The sequence below is a fragment of the Meles meles genome, chromosome 17 (genome assembly GCF_922984935.1).
Source record: "Meles meles chromosome 17, mMelMel3.1 paternal haplotype, whole genome shotgun sequence".
Classification (NCBI taxonomy): domain Eukaryota; kingdom Metazoa; phylum Chordata; class Mammalia; order Carnivora; family Mustelidae; genus Meles; species Meles meles.
Window position 1 is genome coordinate 9,944,595 of NC_060082.1, and position 21,606 is coordinate 9,966,200.

The window sequence follows — 21,606 nt, forward strand, 5'->3', positions numbered from 1 at the left end:
AAATTTATTTACATAGGTGGTAAAGAAGGACGTGGGGTAATGGCAATATTTTTTCTTGATCTGAGTTTTGGTGATATGGGTGTGTTTAGTTATGAATAATTATTGAGCTGATACAAGTGAACATCAAAGCTTTAATGAATCACCCAATTTTTAAGTCCCAAGTTGAGCTTCTCTGGGAAGTTGGCCACATTGGTCCTAGGGTAGTACAACCCCCTCACCTGGGAACTAGAAGAAAGTAAGGGACAAAGCAAACGAGCAGTGTTTAGAGTATGTTAAAATTTGTGAAAGAACAAAAAGAACACATAAAGTTAGCTATGAATTGTCATAACTCAAAAAATTAGTAACAGTGGTTGTCTTCAGAGAGGAGAAGCTGGCATCTTCCTTATAACTTTCTATACCTTCTAAATTTTCTACCATGCACATCCATTGCCTAGTCAAAAAATTAATGGGACAAAGAAAGAGATTCATAATGTATTGTTAAACAGAAACGATGTAACATTACAATCCCATTTTTATAAACCATATACTTTCGGATTTTAACCAAGAATTTGATTTTATTCTCCACTTTATATAGTTCTGTAACATTTTAATTTTTCAACGAGCTTATGGTTTTTAGATAGAGAAGATATTTCCGTTTATGAAATATGTAAAGAAGCACATTTTGAAGTTGAGGGAAGGGCTTGGGGTCAGTTTTCTGCTGTGCAGGGTGCATTTCGATTGAGAAAACACAGAGTATAAGAACGAAGCCAGCCACAATTAAATACGTGGTCTGTTGTTATACAAGCATCATACAGTGCCACTTAACATGATTAACCAATAATTGTGTCATGGGACTTCTACCAAGGAGGATTCATAGCGTTTTCAAACACTTTTAAAATCAGACATTTCTGTTTCAGGAATACAAATTTATCAACAATTTAGAAGGTCATTTTCCTACATTTCTCGGCTGTTCGAGTAGGACTGAAACCTCTGGGTTTTTACCAAACACAGTCTATACCGGTGAAAAGATACCGGCTGTGAGGAAATCACTAATTTCAGAATCAACTGATGATATATTCATTAAATAAATGCTCTGCGTACAGGTAAGTTTACTGCTTTAAAGCTCTTTAAAGATGTTTAAAAATAGAGAACATCCAAATCACAGTCCTTGGAGTCTCCTGATCTAATGGGGTAGATAAAAACATACTCTAAAAAAAACTTTAATCCATATTTAGGAGACATATATTTAGGAGAAACTGTACAAAATGTGAATATCTATAACTGGGAGAATCTGTTTCTTAAAGAAGAATTTGGTGTAAGAAAATCTACCTTGAGTTTTAGCCAAAGGAATTCAGCTATTGAATGGACAGAGAGGCTTGCTCATAAGCAAAATCTGTAGTTATTATATTTTAATTTAATGAGCATTTATTATGGTCTCAGTGTGCCCATGGAATGACGGTGTTGTTATATAAAGATGATCCTTTACAAGAGTTGTGACCTTTGGAATCCTGAATAGAGTCCAAAACTTGAAAGCAATTAAAATGCCCTCAGGAAGTGAATGACAAATAAATAATAAATAATGTAGACAATGGAATATTATTTGGCACTAAAAATAAATGATCTATCAAGCCATGGCAATGCATGAAGGAAACTGAAGTGCATATTAGCAAATGAAAGCAGTTAATCGGAAAGCCTTCTTACTGTACGAGTCTGACTACATGACTTTCGAGAACAGATAAAACTGTGGAAACAGTAAAAAGAGCAGTGGTCATTGGGGGATAATGAGGCAAAAGAGATGAAGAGGAGGAGCGCAGAGGATTTCTAGGGCAATAAAATTATTCTGTATGATATCGTAATGGTGGGTACAAGTCCTTATAAATTTATCCAGACCCACAGAATGTAAACCAAAAGTGAGTCTTAACATAAACTTTGGACTCTGAATAATGACGTGTCGAAGTAGGTACATTAATTGTAACAAAAATTTCACTCTGGTCGGGGTGGTGATAATGGGGGAGGCTGCCCGGGTGTAGGGGCAGGAGGTATGCAGGAAATCTCTGTACCTTCTCCTCAATTTTTCTGTGACCCTAAAACTCCTAAAAAACAAGAAAAAATCATTTAAATAAAATTTAAATATATTTAAATATGTGAATATACATATTTGTTGACTAAATGAATGAATGAACCTAGGATAATGCCGCCACTCCAAATTGATAAAACGAGCATGTTCAGGTTGGTTTTGTTTTTAAAGATTTATTTTGTTTTGTTTTGTTTTGTTTTTAAAGATTTGTTTTGTTTTTAAAGATTTTGTTTTGTTTTGCTTTTGAAAATTTTGTTTTGGTTTTGTTTTGTTTTTTGTTTTTAAAGATTTATTATTTGAGAGAGAGCAGGGCAGAGGAGATAATCCCAAGCAGACTCCCCCACCGAGGATAGAGCCCAACGCTGGCTTGATCCAGCAACCCTCCCTACCCTGTCCCCCTCCCACCAACTCCCAGATCACACCTGGAGTGGAAATGAAGAGTCAGTTGCTTAACCGACTGAGCCACCCAACGGCCCCTACACCTTGTTTTTATTTTTTGCTGTTTCACCACTCTGTTCTCATCAACGAGAGCCAGAATCTTTGTAGGGACACAGTGCCGGGTGACAGGTGCCTTTAGCTCATGCATGTGGCACGCAGCTCAGGGGACCCAGGGACCTGTTACAGGAAACCGCCAGAAGCCTGGTCATGGGAGGTGGGCTGCTGAGGTCCAAGGCTTCTACCCAATCCAGGCCCCAGGTGCCCGTATTGCCCTGAAGCCAGAGCCGGAGGACACGGCACGGCCTTGCCAGCACTGGCCTGTGCTACAAGAGGAAACTCTCTGATATGAGACACCTGGGAGGGGGTCCCTGGGGGCTCAGTCAGTGGGGTGCCTGCCTTCAGCTCAGGCCCTGATGATCCTGGAGTCCCCAGATGTGGGGCTACCTGCTCAGTGGGGCGTCTGTTTCTCCCTCTCTCTGCCCCTTCCCCCACTCATGTTCTCTCACTTGCTCATTCTCTCTCAATTAAATAAAAATCTTTAAGGAAAGAGAGAGACCTGAAAGCTGTGATTGCTGGAGAAGCTCTGGACCCCATCAGGCAAGCAGTCCAAAGTGGACTGACGGTTGCGGGTTTTAAGGTGCTCTCTCAGAAAGCTTTTCCGCTTGGGAGGAGGCTGCACAGGTGGTCCCGGCCAGGGGCCCTCAGTAGACCCACAGGGCAGGTACTGGGATGGCCCTCCACGCACCTCAGGGGAGCAGGTGACTTGGAAGGAAGCAAGTTCCTGGAGAGGCGAGTCGCAGCAGCCGGCTGTCAGGATAGAAGGCATCTTCCTGATTCCGAGTTCTAAGCTACATTTTCCCCTGGCGGGAGAAGCTGGAGGAGTCTCGACTGCCTTGCCAGGTCTGGGCCTGGCGCTGCCTACCTTCACGAAGAAGCACCTGGAAGCCTGGGTTAATGGTAAGTCCAGGACCCCGTCAGGCAGCCAGTCCAAACAGGAACTATCACTAGTTTAAAGGAACCAGTTCAGAAAGACTTTTTATGGGGGTGAGAGGGAAGGTTGCTTCTGCCCTGGAGGCTATGCTGGTGTTTTGGAACCAACAGAAGCTCCACAGGCCTGGAGGGCCCTGGTTTCACCACCAGGGGCTGAAGAGGTGCTGGGTGTGCGTGCGCGAACCGAGAAGTCCTGATAGCGGGCGACCCTGAACAGGGCACATGTCTGGGCAAACAGGGTCACCGGACAGGGATGCTGGGGGTGCAGGTCATCAGCCCGGTTCCCAGGGCTTACCCACGCAAGTGTGCACACCCCCCTGGAGGGAAGAGCTGGAGGAGTCAGGACTGCCCTGCCAGGTGAGGCAAGAGGGATGGTTGGGACACCCTCCAGTTACAGGCTCCAGTTACGCGAGGCCGGATTGCTGGAGAACCCGGGAACCCACTGGGCAGCCAATCCAAATGGGGGCTGACTGCCCCCATAGTAAATCTGCCACCTCAGAAATATCTTTCCATCAGGGCCCCTGGGTAGTTCCGTCGGTTAAGCGTTGGACTCTTGCTTTCAGCTCAGGTGGTGATCTCAGGCTCCTGGGATCGAGCCCCAGCATGGGCTCCACACTCAACGTGGATTCTGCTTGAGAATCTCTTTCTCTGTGGGCACTTGCACTCCCTAGCACAGTAAATAAATAAAATCTTAAGGAAGGAAGGAAGGAGGCAGGGAGGGAGGGAAGGAGAGTGGGAAGGAGAGAAGATGGGAAGAACATATTTTCCCATCTCGGGCTCCCTCCACCCTGAAGCCGTTCAGGTGGTTGGGGGGGCCTCTCAGAGCTCCTTGGGCTTGGAGATGCCCACTCAGCCCAAGGTCAGCAGATAAAGTGCCGACTGCGGATTGGCAGGTCAGGATAACTGGGGACCTGGAACAGGGCAGATGTAGGGAGAGGCCAGGTCAAGGAGCGGGCTATTTGGAGTACCTGGCGTCTACCTAATTTCAAGCCTTATCTTCCACAAGTGTGTGCCCGTTTCCGCTGACAGCAGAGCTGGAGGACACTGGACTGTCTTGCCAACGTGGGGCCAAGATGACTGGTTGGGGTATCCTCAAGACAGCTGGGAGCACTGGTGGCTGGAGAGGCCCTGCTCCTTGGGGCCTGGTGCAAGAGAGAGATTTGTGCTTGAGGCTCCTGCACAGCTCGGGAGCAGGGGGTCGTAAGGCCATCCCGTGCCTTGGTACTGGACTGGGACCCAGTTCAGGAGAGCAGAGTCACAGCTGTGAACTCTTGGGGGAGAGTGTACATCTGCCAGTGTTGAAGCTCGCGCTGCACAAAGGCTCCTGTTCCCTCTGAAGCCAGATGTGGAGAGAATCCCAAAGCCTTATTTGGAGGGACTGCGTTGTCTTTGAATGAGACACCTGGGAGCCCTTGCTTATGGATAACCTTGGGTCTCCATCAGCAGCACTTTTTTTTTTTTAAGATGTTATTTATTTATTTATTTGACAGAGAGTCACAAGTAGGCAGAGAGGCAGGCAGAGAGAGAGAGAGGGAAGCAGGCTCCCTGCTGAGGAGAGAGCCCGAAGCGGGACTCGATCCCAGGACCCTGAGACCACGACCTGAGCTGAAGGCAGTGGCTTAACCCACTGAGCCACCCAGGCGCCCCTCAGCAGCAGTTTTAAAAGGGAATTGACTTTCACACCTTTGTAGCCTCAGGTCTATATTCTGTTGTGGGGACATCCCAGGAGAATATCCAGGTGGTTGGAGCAGCCATGGCCTCAGAGGCTTGGACGGCCCGGCTGCCCAGGGTCTGCTGGAGGGGTCTGTGCTCTGTGTGTGCCTGCTGGGTAGTGGTTGTTGGAGATCTGAATCAGTGTTTGTCTCCTCTAAGCAGGAGAATCAATGGCTCAGGCTCTTGAGGGACCCAAGGCATCTGAATAACTCCAAGCCTTAACCTATCCAATGGTGCCATTTGTCCTTAAAGGCAGATCTGGTTGGGTTGGGGGGAGACGTGAACATCTTTCCAGGGCTGGGGTTAGGGTTACCTTCTATCAGAGACACCTGGGAGCCTGAAGGCCCGTGCTGCTGGAGTCCTGGTGCAGGAGAGGGAGCTGTGCCTGTGGGTCCTGGCAGCTCTCTGAGCAAGGGGACATACCAGCCAGGGTGTGACCTGTAGCCACCAGGATGGAATTCGGAGAAATGGGGATGCTGTGGTTGGCTCTTGGGAGACACCGTGCCATCAGAACTCCTCTGTTCCTCACTGGCCGTTTGCTCGAGACTTTGGCTCTTTACCAGATGGACCCGTCCACAGGCTGCACAGAGGTACTCACACAGTATAACAGCGGGCTCTCCCCAGAGTAAATGGTTTAAGAAAGAGACCAAAACAGAAGCCATAGTCTCTCTTACAGTTATCTCAGAAGTGTCACACCATGACTTCTGACATACTCTGTTGGTCACATAGATGTCCCTGGTTCCGTGTGGGAAAGGCTACAAGGGATGTGAGCACCAGACGGTGAAGACTTATTGGGACCCTTTGAGAGGCTGCCACACAGGCCTGGGTGGCCCGAGAATTCAGCTGTCTGGAGTTTAAGGCCAAGGGGAGTGCAGAGATTTTTGTCTCTTTGATTGATAGCCCTAAAACAGTAACTGGTCCAAGGGAGATGCCCAATTAATATTAAAAGAATGAGTTAATATTAAGGGAAACGCGAACTTGCAGCAACAGCCTGGTAAGATCTGGGCATCGGTTCCCATTTGCTTTGCTTAGGATTGTTAGCTCAAGATTTGCTTGATTTGACATGGTCACTGACCATAAGGGATTATCTCCATTCTTTCAGAGGAAAAGAAAAACAGATTGAGAGTATACTATTTGCTAGATAAAATTCAGTCCTGCAAATATTACACTTTGGTTTGCCTAGTTCTCTAGAATCAGCACTAAGCGGACATCTTCTAGGGTACCGTTCCTTTTTAGGGAAAGTTGAAGAGTTCAAAAGAGTCCATCATGGGGTCTGTTTTGAGGCAACTTTGCAAATAAAGCAGGGACCGGGTTTTAGTACCCTGACACCTGAGGTACAAATAACCACTCCTTACCTGGTAGGGTAAGCCACTTTTTCTGCATATCCGAAGCTGAGGTTTACTTTATCTTGAAATTGGACTAACAGGGCCTGTCAGATAAAGAGCTAAGACTGACCCCTTCCTTAGTGGAGATAAACCAGTCAGATTCCTTGAACTCACATTTATCAGTACTAATAATTATAATTGATATTATGGCTTAAGTACCTAATAAGAGCCATGTGTTTTTCCTCAGTTTTCACATTTATCCTTAGAATGGTCATGGGGTGTGTCTGCCTCGTTCACTTTGACCCTCTTCTCCTGAGATTCTTGCTCACCCGGAAGTAAGTCCTCTGTTCATGTTGCTGCTACAGGACCCCCCTTCCCTGGTCACAGTTAATCACTTGATGGATGGTCACCTGAGCAAAAAGGGCTAATCAGATTCTGTGTCCTGTATGTCTGGAATTGGGACGAAGAGGCAGACCTGGACAGGTGAGTTATAAAAGGTTATCGATTGACACCAAAAACTAGAAGAGCAAAAGTAAAAGTAAACAAGTGGGACCACATCAGACTAAAAAGCTTCTACTTAGCAAAGAAAACTGCCAACAAAATGAAAAGACAAATGGGAGAAAATATTTTCAAATCATCTATCTTGTAAGGGTTAATGCCCAAGATATATAAAGAATTCTTACGACTCAATAGCAAAAAAAAAAAGGGGGGGGAATCTGACTAAAAACATGGAAGACAATGAATTCTGGAACATTGAAAAGAGATTTAAAAAATAAAAATTAGAAAACAAAACAAAACAAACAAACAGAAAAAAAACATGGGCAGAGCATCTGAATACATATTTTTCCAAAGAAGATATACAAATGGCCAACAGTTATATGAAAAGCTGCTTAACATTCACTAATCATCAGGGAAATGCAAATGGAAAACCACAGTGAGATATTACCTCATTCCTGTTAGAGTGGCTCATATCAAAAAGACAAGCAAAAGCAAATGTTGGGGCACCTGGGTGGCTCAGGGGGTTACGCCTCTGCCTTCAACTCATATCATGATCTCAGGGTCCTGGGATTGAGCCCCACATTGGGCTCTCTGCTCAGCAGGGACCCTGCTTCCCTCCTCTCTCTGGCCGCCTCTCTGCCTACTTGTGATCTCTCTCTTTCTTTCTCTCTCTCTCAGTCAAATAAATAAATAAAATCTTTAAAAAAGAAGAAGAAGAAAAAGAAAAAGCAAATGTTGATGTGGATGTGGAGAAAAGGAAACATTTGTGCATTCCTGGTGGCAAAATATATTGGTGCAGCTACTATGGAAAACATTATGGAGATTTCTCAAGGAATTAAAAGTGGAACCACCACATGATTCAGCAATTCCATTTATGGGCATTTATCCAAAGAAAAGGAAAACACTAACTCAAAAAGATATATGCACCGTGTTTACTGCAGCACTATTTGCAACAGCCAAAACACAGAAGCAGCCTAAGGAACCATCGGTGCATGAAGGGATAAAGAAAATGTGGTACATACACATATACACAAAGTGGAATATTATGTAGCCTTGAAAAAGGACAAAATTTTGTTATTTGCCACAATGTGGATGGACTGTGAAGGCATTATTATGTAAGTGAAATGAGTCAGACGAAGAAAGATAAATACCACTTAATCATACTTACATGTGAAATCTAAAAACCAACCAACCAACAAAAACAAGTAACAAAAATCCAAACTCACAGATACACTGAACAGATTAGTGGTTGCCAGAGATGGGGCATGATGGGTGGGTGAAATGAGTGAAGGTGGTCAAAAGGTACAAACTTACAGTTATAAAAATAAGTCATGATGATGTAATCATACAGCATGATGAATATACTGTATATTTGAAAGTCGCTAAGAGAGTAGATCTTTAAAGCTCTCATCACAAGAAAAAAATGTGTAACTGTGTGGTGGGTGTTAACTAGACTAACTGTAGTGATCGTTTCATAATAGATACCAATATTAATCATTAGGTTGTATACCTTAAACTAATATAATATTATAGATCAGTTATATCTCAGTAAAAAATAAAGATTACAAAATAAAAGAGCTATGGAGTGATCTTTCTTCCTCCTGTAAGAAAGATGAGAAATGAAGAGAGAATTGTTTATGTATATGTTTACTGAATTTGTTCTAGATCTACTGAAGTTTATCTGCTCTTGGGGTCCGTAAGATACCTCAGTAGACCTCTGAAAAATTCTTTTTTGTTGCATAAACTAGTTCAAATTGAACTTGCTGCCTGTATCAAATCTGGTTTACACATAGGAACATTATGAAGTTGAGTCACTTGCACAAGGTCATTGATGTACAAAGGGGCAGCAGAGCTGAGATTAAATCAATATCATAACTCCTGAACCCATCATTTATCCCATACTGCCATTAGGAGAAAGTGTTTCCCCTTCTCAGCTGTCCTAGGAGGCTCACATCCCTTAAAGCTGATTGTAGCCATGTGACTTGCTTTGGTGGAGGAAACATAATCAGAGGTGACAGGATTCATTTTTAGTGGAGAAGTTGATTGTCCATTCTGTCTCTGCTTCAGCAGCCCTGAGCACATCACAGTAGAGGAACCATAGGATCAAAGATGCATGTACACTGAGCCAACGCTCTGGGAAGCCACCTGAACTGACAGCAGACTTCTCATGAGAAAGAAATAAGCTTTTGTTGTTTCAAGCCACTGAGCTTTAAAATTGTCCGATTAGGCAGCAAAACCTGTCTTATTCTCATATATCTAACCAACAACACCTTATTCCCAAGGCCACCTTCTCAATTTCCTATCGAATCGATTCCAACTTCCCGTTCTCCTAGAGCTACTCCTTCAGTTACATATGCTGCATAATAAACCCCTCCAACACTTAAAACAGGAATGATTTATTATTTCCCGTGATTCTGCGGGTTGACTGGACTCAGCCGCGGGGTTCATCTACTCCACGAGGTATAACAGAAGGTCATTTTTGTGACTCCATTTGGTGAGGAGCTTGGCTGGGACTGGAATGTGCAAGACAGTCTTTCATCCTTGGAAATCTATTTCCACGTGGCCTTTCCTTAGTGAGAAGTCTAGCCCAAGCTTCTTTACGAAATGGAGTTTCTAAGAGGACAGTCTCCCATTCACAAGTACTCATCAGGCCCCCACTTGCGTCACATTTGCTACTGTCTCATTGGCCAACAAAGTCACGTGGCCAAGCCCAGCATCAAGGTAGCTGGGACAGTATCAGGGCGTGAATTCCAGAAGCCATGGTTCTTTAGGGACTTTCAAGGTAGCAGTCTATAACACTACTTAAGCATTACTGTTGAATATCAACAGTTTTAAAAGTGTTTTCGCTTTTATTATCTCATTTTTGTTTAACAGTAACCCTTGAGGAATAAATATATGCCACCCCTATTTTACAAAAAAGGTGACAAGCGCTCAGAAATCTGGACTCCTAAAATCACACGACTAGTAAATGCTACCATTTACTGGAGACTTCACCTCACGTCTTATTACAGCAAGTCCTATGTCTTTCTTTTTTTTTTTTTTATTTGTTTATTTACAGCATAACAGTGTTCATTGTTTTGGCATCACACCCAGTGCCTATGTCTTTCTGTTATATCATAGCACAACCTGTGATATCGAGCTATGACTTCCAGGTTTGATCTTTCCAGGTTTTGAAATTTGCTGACAAATAAATTAAAAAAATATTTTTCAGATACTTTTTCTAGAGCTTGGATTATTGTTTTTAATTGTGTGGGGGGAAATGCACCCAGTTCTCAAAGACTTTGATATATCATAACAAAGTTACTTAAAATGTTTGCTTCTTGTAAAGCAAGTCCCAATGAAGCCAGAGTGGCGTCTGGGAAGCACACACCTTAGGTCAGACCCTGGAAGGGGACTTCCTTAGACTTCATAATGCCCGAAGTTTCTTCTGAGGAAGAGAGCTTCTTTTCTGCACCCCAGCCCCATGACGAAGAGTTTTAGTCCAAAATTACCAGATCCAGGTTCCTTAAGGCATTTGGATTTCTGGGCAAACATCGGTAATAAGAGATGACTAGCAAGATTTCCATTATGGCTGGGCAGGGGAAGGGGGTTGACTTGGGAGGCTTATAAAATTGAGAAAGCATTCATAATTCTCATTACTGCTTATAATCATGGATGCTAGAGAATAAATCACAAGGAGATTAAAATCAGATCTGGCTCAGAAGCATAACCTGTGTTACCCAAGGTCATCAATGGTGGTGGAACAGACATTCAGAGGAACTACAGCCCCAGGGCCCATTATGAGCTGAAATCTGCTGCCACGCCTTCCCTGGATGAGATACTCTGCTGAGAAACACCCTGGACAATGTCCTGTCGTCTTTGCCCCCAGCCTCCAGGTGACACTTTTCATTAGGAACCTTGGCTGGCTGGGCCTTTGATACATTCCCTTCACTTTCCTTGTCACTTTCCTGTATGGAGAGAAACACAGAAATCTTAACTGCAGACTGAATACCTCTGAACTGCCCCTCTTGCAGAGACACCCCTGTACGAAGCTTCTTTATTTAATGACTCTCAGGCTTCATGTTCAGCCAACTTCTACAACCCATCTCATGACATTGGAACTTCACACAAGAAAGGCAACTACAAAGTATCATGGAGGGAAATTGTACATAATTTCCAGGTGGGAGAGTAATTTATATGAAGTGGAAACAACCAATCTTCCCCCATCAGGAGGTCACATACCTTATTTTGTGTCCTATAGTACTCATTCAACACATACTGATATTTGGGTTGATTAAGACCAAAGAAGGTAGCAAATCTTTCACCAAGGAATTCACACGCTAAAAGAAAGAACAAGCACTTGGGTAAGTTGAATTAATAACTAAAACTTAGAGTCAGTTGAGGGGTAAGAGTTCAAACTTGCTGGAAGAGATACATGACTACACTTAACAGGAAGGCTGAGGAAAGATTTCAGTTGCTCTGGATTCTCAAGAAGTTCTAGGACTCCCATGGGATTACATCTAAACTATCCTTTCCAGATGGGTGTGTCGGGAGAGATTTTTCAAAATACTTACTACCCAGGGCCAATGTTGGTGCTAAGCAATCACAGTAGAAGCTTTAGTTGTGAAAGGTAGAGATAAAGGTTTTTAGCATTAATAGTGGTTTCCTGAAGGTGTCTCCTAGAAATGTTTCCCTTTAAAATTGTAGGATTTCTGACACCTCCCCCCGTCCCCAGTGACACAATTTTCTGATCCCCATGACTGATTCCTCTTCTTGGGATGTTGCTCATAGAACACATTGGAATGGGACTCTACATTTTTTTAATGTGTTTTATCTTTTCAAAAGTACTGTAGCTCTTGGGCGCCTGGGTGGCTCAGTTGGTTGGGCAACTGCCTTCAGCTCAGATCATGATCCTAGAGTCCCAGGATCACGTCCCACATTGGGCTCCCAGCTCCATGGGGAGTCTGCTTCTCCCTCTGACCTCCCCTCTCATGCTCTCTCTCTCTCTCTCAAATAAATAGATAAAACCTTTTAAAAAAATACTGTAGCTCTTTAATCTGTTTGCTTGCCACCGTGCATGGTATACATGTATAAGAGAAGTTTCTAAAATATTAGAATAAATCTTGGGAAGTTTTCCTGTTTATGACCTACTAGAATTTTAGATTGAAAACACTCATTACAGGTTCATCTGGGTGTCAGTTATATCCAGAGTTTCTGTGCAGAGACCAGGTGCTAAGTGCTTGCATACTCGTGCTTGCACTACCACCTGGAAGCCCCACGCAGATGCCCTTGAATGCTACAGTTCTGCTTGGAACCTGGAGGGCAGCTTGGTTCCCCTTGCCATCTTAAGTCAAAGCCCAGCATGGAAATCACTGCCATCCCTGTTTGCCTTCACATTTTCATATCGCTGTATTGGGTTTTTCTTCTTCACCTGACCTAATCTCCTAAGGTTTTCTCCCTCCAAAACATTTCACCTCTTTGAACGGTCTTCCCCCAACTAAAGCACAGAGCTCTCCAGAAGACAGCATATATTCTGCCAGTATGTTATGCTTGAGGCAAGACTGGTATCTCACCCAGGTTCCCAAAGTAACTTCCAAATCCATAACCCTCTACCCTGGTGTGAAAGCACTTGCTCCTTTAAGGTGCATATCATCTGACTAAATCACCCATCACTACTTTTTACTATAATTTAAACACTTCCCTCCCCTCCCCTCCCCTGCCCCCGGTGACTTTCGTGGTCTCCACGCTGACCTTAGCCATACTTTCATAGCACCCTGCTGGTACCGTCTCCATGTGTCAGCATTACTGAGTCTCCCCATCGGTAGTCCCGATGCTCCTTCCATCCGGCAATTGTGGCAACAAATTATAATTATAGGCATGTTTACTGGCCTATAATATCCATTGAACATTGAGCCCTTTGAAAGCAAAGACTGTCATTTGTTTTCATGTCCCAGGGACCCACACAGTGCCAAACACATATTGGCACTCAATAAATGTGTGTTTAATGAACGAATGAAGATCGATTCCTCAGAGCTGTAGCTATACTTCATATTTTCTCACATTTTTAAAGTTGTTTCCTCCCTGTTGTCCATACAAGCATATGCAAGTTAGGAGGAAATAAGTAATTAGATATTGCCAATTGGGCTTTAAAGAAAATTGGTAAATGTCAAGCAAAATAAGATTTAGTATTTCATCTGTTATAAATGGCCACTTAGGCCTTTCACTGTGTCTCTGGGAAGGGTCAATAAAGTTCTTATTCATAACAGAGGGGTTATGATGAGGGAACTTGGAACTGTGTCATATAACAATAGTTTTTTAAAAACTTGGAAGTTTATTCAGAAAAAAGAGTCAACTGGGGATGGGGAGAGGTTATAGTCTTCAGATATTTGCAACTCTGTCCTGTGAAAGAGGAACCTAGATTTGCTTTATACGGTCTTAAGAAAGACCACTAAGATCAATGGGAATAACTCTGAAAGAAGACAAAATAGGAAGTAGAATTTACTAAAAAGAATCGGAAAGAGATGGGAGGGTCTGCCTAAAGATGCGAGGTTCTATGCCTTTGGAAATGTTGAAGTATAGATTGAGAACTGATCAAGTCATTCCTTCTCCGGGATGCCACGGAGTGGAGTAAACTATTGGAAGTCCTAACTCTGAGGGTCTGTCAGTCTATCCTCGAGTATTTAGGACAAACAAATAAATAGCATTGGCAGTACTTACCAGAAAATGAGGTGCTTGCTATTTGGCCTGCCCAAAACCATAGATAGGGCCCCCATGAAAGGGTAGACTGAAAAAAGAGAGAGAAATCAAGTTAGAGTAATTATTACTAAGAGTAGTGATACAAAGTGTTTCATGTAGAGGTTTCAAATGCTTTCTAGTATATTCCATTTTCTTTCTCATAGAGGAGAAATACAAAGTTACCAAAATTATGAGCTGACTATAAATGGATCTAGAAAACAAACTAAGGAGTTAGCTTAAAACTATATTTTCTACAAACCTTGTCTGGCTTAATCTCTCATGCACTCAGTCCACATGTTCACCAATATTGATACTGTAAGCTTACAGGATCATGTGTTGAATTTGTTTTCTGTCCCTTTTTTTCTTCCTCTTCCTCCTCCTCTGTGCTGTATTCTTCCATGATATCTCCATCAACGAAATGGATAATTCTTTTGGGAGTAGTTCCTTTGGGAGATCCACTCTTCTCTAATTCGGACTCCCGGAAATTGCCTTCTTCCATAAGAAAATAAAACAACTAGTGAATTACAAACCAGACACCTTAGGGCAGGTCTCCTGGGCAGTGTTTCTATAGCTGAGAGGTATTTGGTTGTTCTTAATGGGTAGTAAAGCTAGAGACTTCAGATATAATCATAGCTGTGATCTCATCAATTCTTCAAATCCAACAAGGACTGTCCAGTTCTGTATCAAAATGGAAAAAATTTAATTAGTAGTGAAAATGCGAACTTTGGGTCTCCAAACAAAAATTTCAACAGGGTTTTCTCACCCCTTGTTAATTACAAAACCAACAAATTAACCTGTGGAAATTTCCTAATTATTTTAAAAAATAATGAGAGGCAATATATGCAGTGATTAAGAGTACAGGCTTTGCACAAAGAAGAAAAAAAACTGGCAAGCATACCTGGTAAAGGACTTCTTTCCAAAATATGTAAAGAACTATTACAATTCAATAAGTAAAAGACAAACAACTCAATTGAAATATGAGCAGAGAGGGGCTCCTGGGTGGCTCAGTTGGTTAAGCTTCTGTCTTCCTCTTGGTCACGATCACTGGGTCCCGGGATTGAGCCATGCATTAGGCTCCCTGCTCAGCGGGGAGCCTGCTTCTCCTTCTCCATCTGCCACTCCTCCCTGGCTTGTGCTTTCTCTCTCACTCACTCACTCACTCTCTCTCTCAAATAAATAAATAAAATCTTAAAAAAAAAAACAAAACCCAAACCCTATTACTTAGTATCTCTGTGCCTTGGTTTCCTTATCTATAAAATAAGAATAATACAGTTTGAGTGTATGTTTGACTATAGCACCAACCTTATAAAAGGAGAATTCAATGAATAAAGATACACCATGGAATTAGAAAAAATTTTAGCAAATAACAAGTGTCTAGCAAAAGCTAGCTTTTAAGTACCTATAACGTAATAGTGTATATATTAGACACTATTCTAGTTTTTATAGTAAGTATTTAAGTGCTTACTTTTTTTTTTTAGATTTTATTTATTTATTTGACAGAGAGAGAGAGATCACAAGTAGGCAGAGAGGCAGGTAGAGAGAGAGGAGGAAGTAGGGAGCCCCATGCGGGACTCGATCCCAGGACCCTGAGATCATGAATGAGCTGAAGGCAGAGGCTTAACCCACTGAGCCACCCAGGCGCCCCTAGACACTATTCTAATGTGGTAACCACACTATTGTCTTAATTAGTACTTAATATATTTTAAGATTTTTATCAGCAGATATGGCAGACTGAGCTGATGTGAACGACTCCTTTCTGGTTTCAAATACACAAAATTAAACAAATAAAAATGTTAAATCAAGCTGTACTAAGGCAGGAAGAGAGAAGAGAGAGACACTGGAAAGAAGGAAGCCTAGGTGTCCGCAAAAGAAGGAAAACTCAAAATCCCAAGGGTGAGCGAAAGCTGATATGATTCCTGAGGGTATCAGAAGTAGATACAGGCATTGGGGCTAAAGTTTTAACCCGGGTGCGGAGAGGAGAGCCCAAATCACAGATCCTGTGAGAGTGAGGAGCCGAAGTGAAACCCCTGCACGAAGCCAAGATAATAGTGTACAATGTTACCTATGAAATACGGACTAGAAGAACTGCTACTGCTTTACAAAAGTGGCAAAGCAATTTGTCATCTCCTGGCAACATGGGTAGAAATAGTCACCTGAAAAGTACTGGAACCCCAGGCCAGTACCAAATGCTGGGTGTGGCCAAGTTCATAGTCCTCCTGTGGTATCAGGACCAAAGTGAAGCTGCAGGGGTGCCTGGGTGGCTCAGTGGGTTAAGCCTCTGCCTTCAGCTCAGGTCATGATCTCAGGGTCTTGAGATCGAACCCCGCATCGGGCTCTCTGCTCAGCGGGGAGCCTGCTTCCTCTTCTCTCTCTGCCTGCCTCTCTGCCTCCTTGTGATCTCTTTCTGTCAGATAAATAAATAAAATCTTAAAAAAAGAAAGGGGGGAAGTTGCAGGAACCAAAGGCGGGGAAACCCACAGAACTCTGTCGGAAGCAAGCACAAAGCCGCCCTGAAGGGAACATTCAGCAAGACAGTGCATGCTGCCTCTCCACTAAAAACAACCCTTGCTGAGGAGACACTTGCAAAAGCAAAAACTTACAAATCACAGGACGAACCCAATCGTCTTGAGGAAGGGTAAGCCAATGAAAAAACGGGGAGAGTCTTCACCCAAGAGTTAGAAATACTAGAACAACACAAAACTTGAAAATGAATGTTTCCTATAGCCATAGGGATAAAAGAAACAAAACATAAGATCCCAGAGGAACAGGTTGATTTGAAGAAGAACTGAACGGAAATTCTAGAAATGAAATCTATAGTCAATATAGGACGGGTTGGAGTAGATTGAACAAGGACGAAATCTCTCATGGCACAGCATCAAGCGGTGTCATTCCACCAACATGAAAGGAAAGCTCTGAGATGAAGGACGGGTGAGAAAGTCCAATTCTTACCGACTGGGACTTCAGAAGAAGTGAACAGAAGAGACGGAGAACACAATGTTTGAAGAGGTAACGGCTATGAATTTTCAAAAATTGAAGAGCAAATAAATCCTCAAATACAGGAAACCTAAAGAATCCTAAGAGGGGTAAATAATAATGAAATCAAACCCAGATCATGGGAATTACAGAAAATCTTAAAGCTTACGATAACAAGGCAGATTACTCACAATGGTGTAACAGACTAGTGGCCGACGTTAGATCAGCAACAACTGAGACCAGAAATACATATGTTTATGCATATATGAATATTCATATATTTATGTGTTGAAAGGGCCAAGGGCAGGCTGCCCCAAATAGGTCGCTTTGGCATATTGATTGTTTTAAATAAAGGTTACTTAAGAGCCAGCCTGTGTGAGAAGGACACTCAGACCCTCGCCTGAAAGCAGGAAATCTATGTGAAAGGGACCCTCCCTGGGTACCAGAGGTAGGAAAATTAGACCCAAGAAGACTGTAGAAACAACCCTCATTACTTTTTACTGATTCGCTCTCCTAGCCCAGAGTCTGCTCAGAAGTCCGTACTAATTGAAGCTCTGAAAGTTTTGTTTGTCCTGTGAATTCTTCACAGATCTATCATCTCTCTGTCTAAAAAGGACAAAATCAGCCTGCCTTGGTCATTTCTTTGGGTCTCATTTTCATTATTGGGTCTCTCTGTGCATGTAATAAAACTTAGTGGTGTTTGTTTTTGTTTTTTGTTTTTTCCTTTTCTCCTGTTAATCTGTCTTCCGTAAATTTAATTCTTTGTCCAACTGGAAGACCTTGAGCATAGAAAAAAAAATTGTTCATGCCCTTCAGTATAGGAGAAAAGATCACCAGATCTTAGTGGTACGGTGCTGAGTTTATGTCCTTGGCGAAGGTGAGGGTTGCACAAGGCCAGTCTAGGGTTAAATTTGTCATCTGCAGCACGGTGATGGGAGGTGATGGGATGCCCACCCAGCACAGGGGCTTCTAAGGAGACTTGAACGATGCACAGGGTTTTCCCTGCCTGACTTAGTGACTGCGTCACAACAGAACCTTAGCAAGAAATAGGAAAAGTTGTTACTGTTTAGTTTCTGACGCCAAAGAGCAGCAAAAAGTAAGCATTTTAATTTGGTGTTTAAGACCCAATTGTCAGTGCCATGAGAAATAAAACACATCCTACAACAATAGTCAAAAGCAACTCACCTGCCTTTATCCCTCTGCGTTTTCTTTCATTGCTTTTACTCGGTTATGTTTGGCTTGCAAAGTCGTGCAGAATTTGGTGCTGAAAATTGTTTGGGAGCTTGTGAGTCAGTGAAACTCGGCTGAGGTCGTGCCGAGTCCTCGACTCTGCTGACGTGGACTTGCTCTAGTGTGTGTCTTCCAGGGTGCAGCATGTTTGATTTGTGGGAAGGTCGGTCCCGTGACACACACTGCATTACAGAAACGCAGCAGCGGTTGACTTGCCAGATTAGAAGCATCTAAGGGTCTTTTAAGAAATTCTAAGGGCAGGGGCGCCTGGGTGGCTCAGTGGGTTAAACCTCTGCCTTCAGTTCAGGTCATGATCCCAGGGTCCTGGGATTGAGCCCCACATCGGGCTTTCTGCTCGGCAGGGAGCCTGCTTCCCTCTCTCTCTGCCTCTCTCTCTGCCTGCCTCTCTGCCTCTCTGCCTACTTGTGATCTCTCTCTCTATCTCTGTCAAATAAATAAATAAAAATCTTTATTAAAAAAAAAGAAAGAAATTCAAAGGGCAGACCACACCCTAGACCACTTAAACCACAATCTCTGTGGGTGGGACGTGGAAACCACAATCTCTGTGGGTGGGACGTGGATATCAGTTATGTTTGAAGCTGCCCAGGTGATCTCACTTTGCAGGCAAGTTTGGAGACCTGTGCCCAAGGAAGCAGGAAGAGATTCAGCAATCTGGTGTACACTGAGTTCGTGCCAAGACATCTTGTGTATTTTTTTTCAAGAGGGCTTTTTGTTTTTGTTTTTTTTTTTTGCTTTCGGAGCAGTCCTCCCAACCTTGCTCTAGCTAAAAAGCTTAAATATAAAAAGTTTAAGAATAAAGCCTGGCAGTCCCACTATCATTTACTGTACTTCACTCCTCTGAAGACCATCTCCCAGTTCATACATTTCCAAACCAAGTGAAGTACCCCATCACCCCTATTCCTGACTTAGTGTTACCTATATTTACAGAGTCATGATACCTGTTGGCTCTCTGAAGAAAATACTGGCTTGGGTTCTCCCTGATAATAGTGTTGAGAGTTAAATAGGCATTTATATCTTTCAGTTGAGGGAGGCTCAAAGGAAGGGAGGAGAGAGAAGGAGAGAGAGAAAAAAAAGAAAACGAGAGACTTAGCTTACAGTTGATTTAGTGAATATTTTTCTGCCACCTAATGGACTTTTTAGGATGTGCTATGCGAAATTACTGAAGAATGTGGAATCTACTTATTTTTCTAAGATTGTATTTATTTATTTGAGAGCGAGAGAGCACATGCCAGGGGAGGGGCAGAAGGAGAGTGACAGGTGGACTTCAAGCAGGGAGAGGAGCAGGGAGCCCAATGAGGGCCTTGATCCCAGGACCCTGGGATCATGACCTGAGCTAAAGGCAGACACTTAACCCACTGAGCCCCCAGACGCCCCTGGAATCTACTTATATTTTTTTAAATATTTTATTTATTTGACAGAGAGAAATCACAACTAGGCAGAGAGGCAGGTAGGGAGAGAGGAGGAAGCAGGCTCCCCGCAGAGCAGAGAGCCCGATGTGGGGCTAGATCCCAGGACCCTGGGATCATGGCCTGAGCCAAAGGCAGAGGCTTTAACCCACTGAGCCACCCAGGCGCCCCGGAATCTACTTACTTTTATTTACAAAACCCTTGGGAGCACCACCAACTTCACACCACGTATGTAGACATGGATGTTTTGCAAGAGACCCTCCAGAAGGCCAAGTACCCCCTACACCATGATTTTTCCTCCATTTCATTCCTATGAGCACTTCTACTTTTTGTTTCTTAAAAACCCCAAATCCAGTTTATCAAGAACTGTGCCTAAGGATATAATTAACAGACCATACAATCTCCCTAATCTTTCAGTATTGGAGTACCTCCCGGCTCAGTGATTGGATCTCTTCTGTTTGTCTCTATTCACTGATGATCTTACCCGGCCCTATGCCTGTAAGACCGGTCCACACACGGATTTATAACCACCAGTTTTATCTCCAGGTCAGACTTTCCTTGGATCCCAGGTTCATAGATCCTCCTGCCCACTCCACACGGCTTCTTGGAAGTCTGATAGACTGCTCAGCCCCGACAAAACTAAATCTTTGCTCACACTCCAGTGCACTCTCCTTCCTGCACACCCCTCCCCTAGACACACCCTCCTGTCTCTTCTGAGAGTCTTTCCATTTCAGAAAATGACAATTCTGTTCTTTCAGTTGTACGGACCAGAAACTTTGGAGTCGTTCTTGATCCTTCTCATTTAATCACACTTCCCATTAATTCCATCAAGAAATCCTCTTGGATATTTCTGGAATCCTCATACCACCCCTCCAGGCTGGTCTGCGCCATCATCTCTCACCTGGATTGCTGCAGTCACTCCTAACTGGCCCCCTACAGTCTATTCTCAAAAGGCAGCCAGGGTTGTTGAATCCTAAATCAGTTCCCATCCCTCCTCGGCTTAAAACCCTCCAGGGGGGTCCCTCGGCACCTAGGGGGAAAAGCCCAAGTCCTTACAATAGCCTGCAGGGCTGTAGATCTGGGCCCAATACTTGTCTGATCTCATTTTGTGCTGCTCTCCCCCTCTCATCCCACTTCCACACACAGGACACAGACTCCAGGCTGGAACCTTGCGCCCGCAGTCCCCAGGACTAGTCGCTGCTCCCTTGGACTTTGTTCCCTCATTTCCTTCACGGTTTTAGTGCAGATGGCCTGCTCTGAGCTCCTCTGTCTCTGAAGGCCCCTTCCCGTTCCCTTGGCCGCCACCACCACTCAACAGTCTCCTTAGCCCTGTTGTGTCTCAGCCCTTATCCTCACTGAACATTCCCTGTGTTCCACTGGTCTCCCTCTCCCCTTCCCCCCACCGGTCCTCCGGGAGTGGGAGAGGCTCTACCTGTGAGCTTCCTGCTCTGTCTCCCGCCCCTGCAGAGACGTGGCTGGAACTCAGTATTTATTTAACAAATGAACCGTATGTTCAGATCATTTGAACAGGTGGGATTATGTAATAGGTTGAAAGAAAAGAAGAGAACAGACTCGTAATTGGCTTTATTTCTGAAGCTAAAATGGCTGCCTTTTATTTAATATTTTTCTCACTACATTTAGGCATGAATCATTTCATTAAGTCCTTCACTGAAACACAGCGCTGTAATCTGTCCCTACAAAATAACAAATATAGGCTTGGCATTTAACTTCAGGGAGACATCAGACCTAAATTACCCGGGGCTCTTTCACTTTGCACTCATCAAGACCTGTTTTCCTGAACCAGGTGCAAGTGCACGGGGTGGTTAGTTCCGCAGGAGCTACCGGGCCCAGGGCAGGGACTCCCAGTTTCCACCTTCCCCTCTTCCCCGGGCTGGGGGGGTCTAAAGGCCGAGCCTCTGGTGGACACGGGCCTGGAACGGCCAAAGCCCCACTTGGCAGAGCGGGACTGGCTACCAGTGTCTCGTCGCCATTTCCTGGGAGGAGAAGGGCCCACTCTGTCGTGTGTGACGCACCCTAGATCGGGAAGAGGGCAGGGCTGAGCGAGGAGTTCTGTGGACTGAGCAAAGATGAACACATGGATCACTCAACCACTGCTCCCCTGAGAACTGTGACAGAACATTCCCTGACAGGATTTTTGTATCTTTATTTTCAGTACTAAGACGTGTACATGCACTCGATCTGTGGATCAAGTGACATGACTGACCGGCCAGTGCTGTTAGGG

The 21,606-nt window shown here is 43.8% G+C and overlaps 1 protein-coding gene across 1 annotated transcript; it reads right to left on the reverse strand.

Annotated features, from left to right (window-relative positions):
- Window positions 1–10,126: 10,126 nt before the first annotated feature.
- FAM177B (family with sequence similarity 177 member B) lies at window positions 10,127–18,148 on the reverse strand. The gene is given in 7 exon segments (XM_045982953.1): window positions 10,127–10,880; window positions 10,883–10,967; window positions 11,242–11,339; window positions 13,717–13,783; window positions 14,060–14,412; window positions 15,888–16,134; window positions 17,893–18,148. Coding segments are annotated over 5 exon segments (507 nt in total). The 5' UTR covers window positions 14,234–14,412; window positions 15,888–16,134; window positions 17,893–18,148; the 3' UTR covers window positions 10,127–10,797.
- Window positions 18,149–21,606: the final 3,458 nt, after the last annotated feature.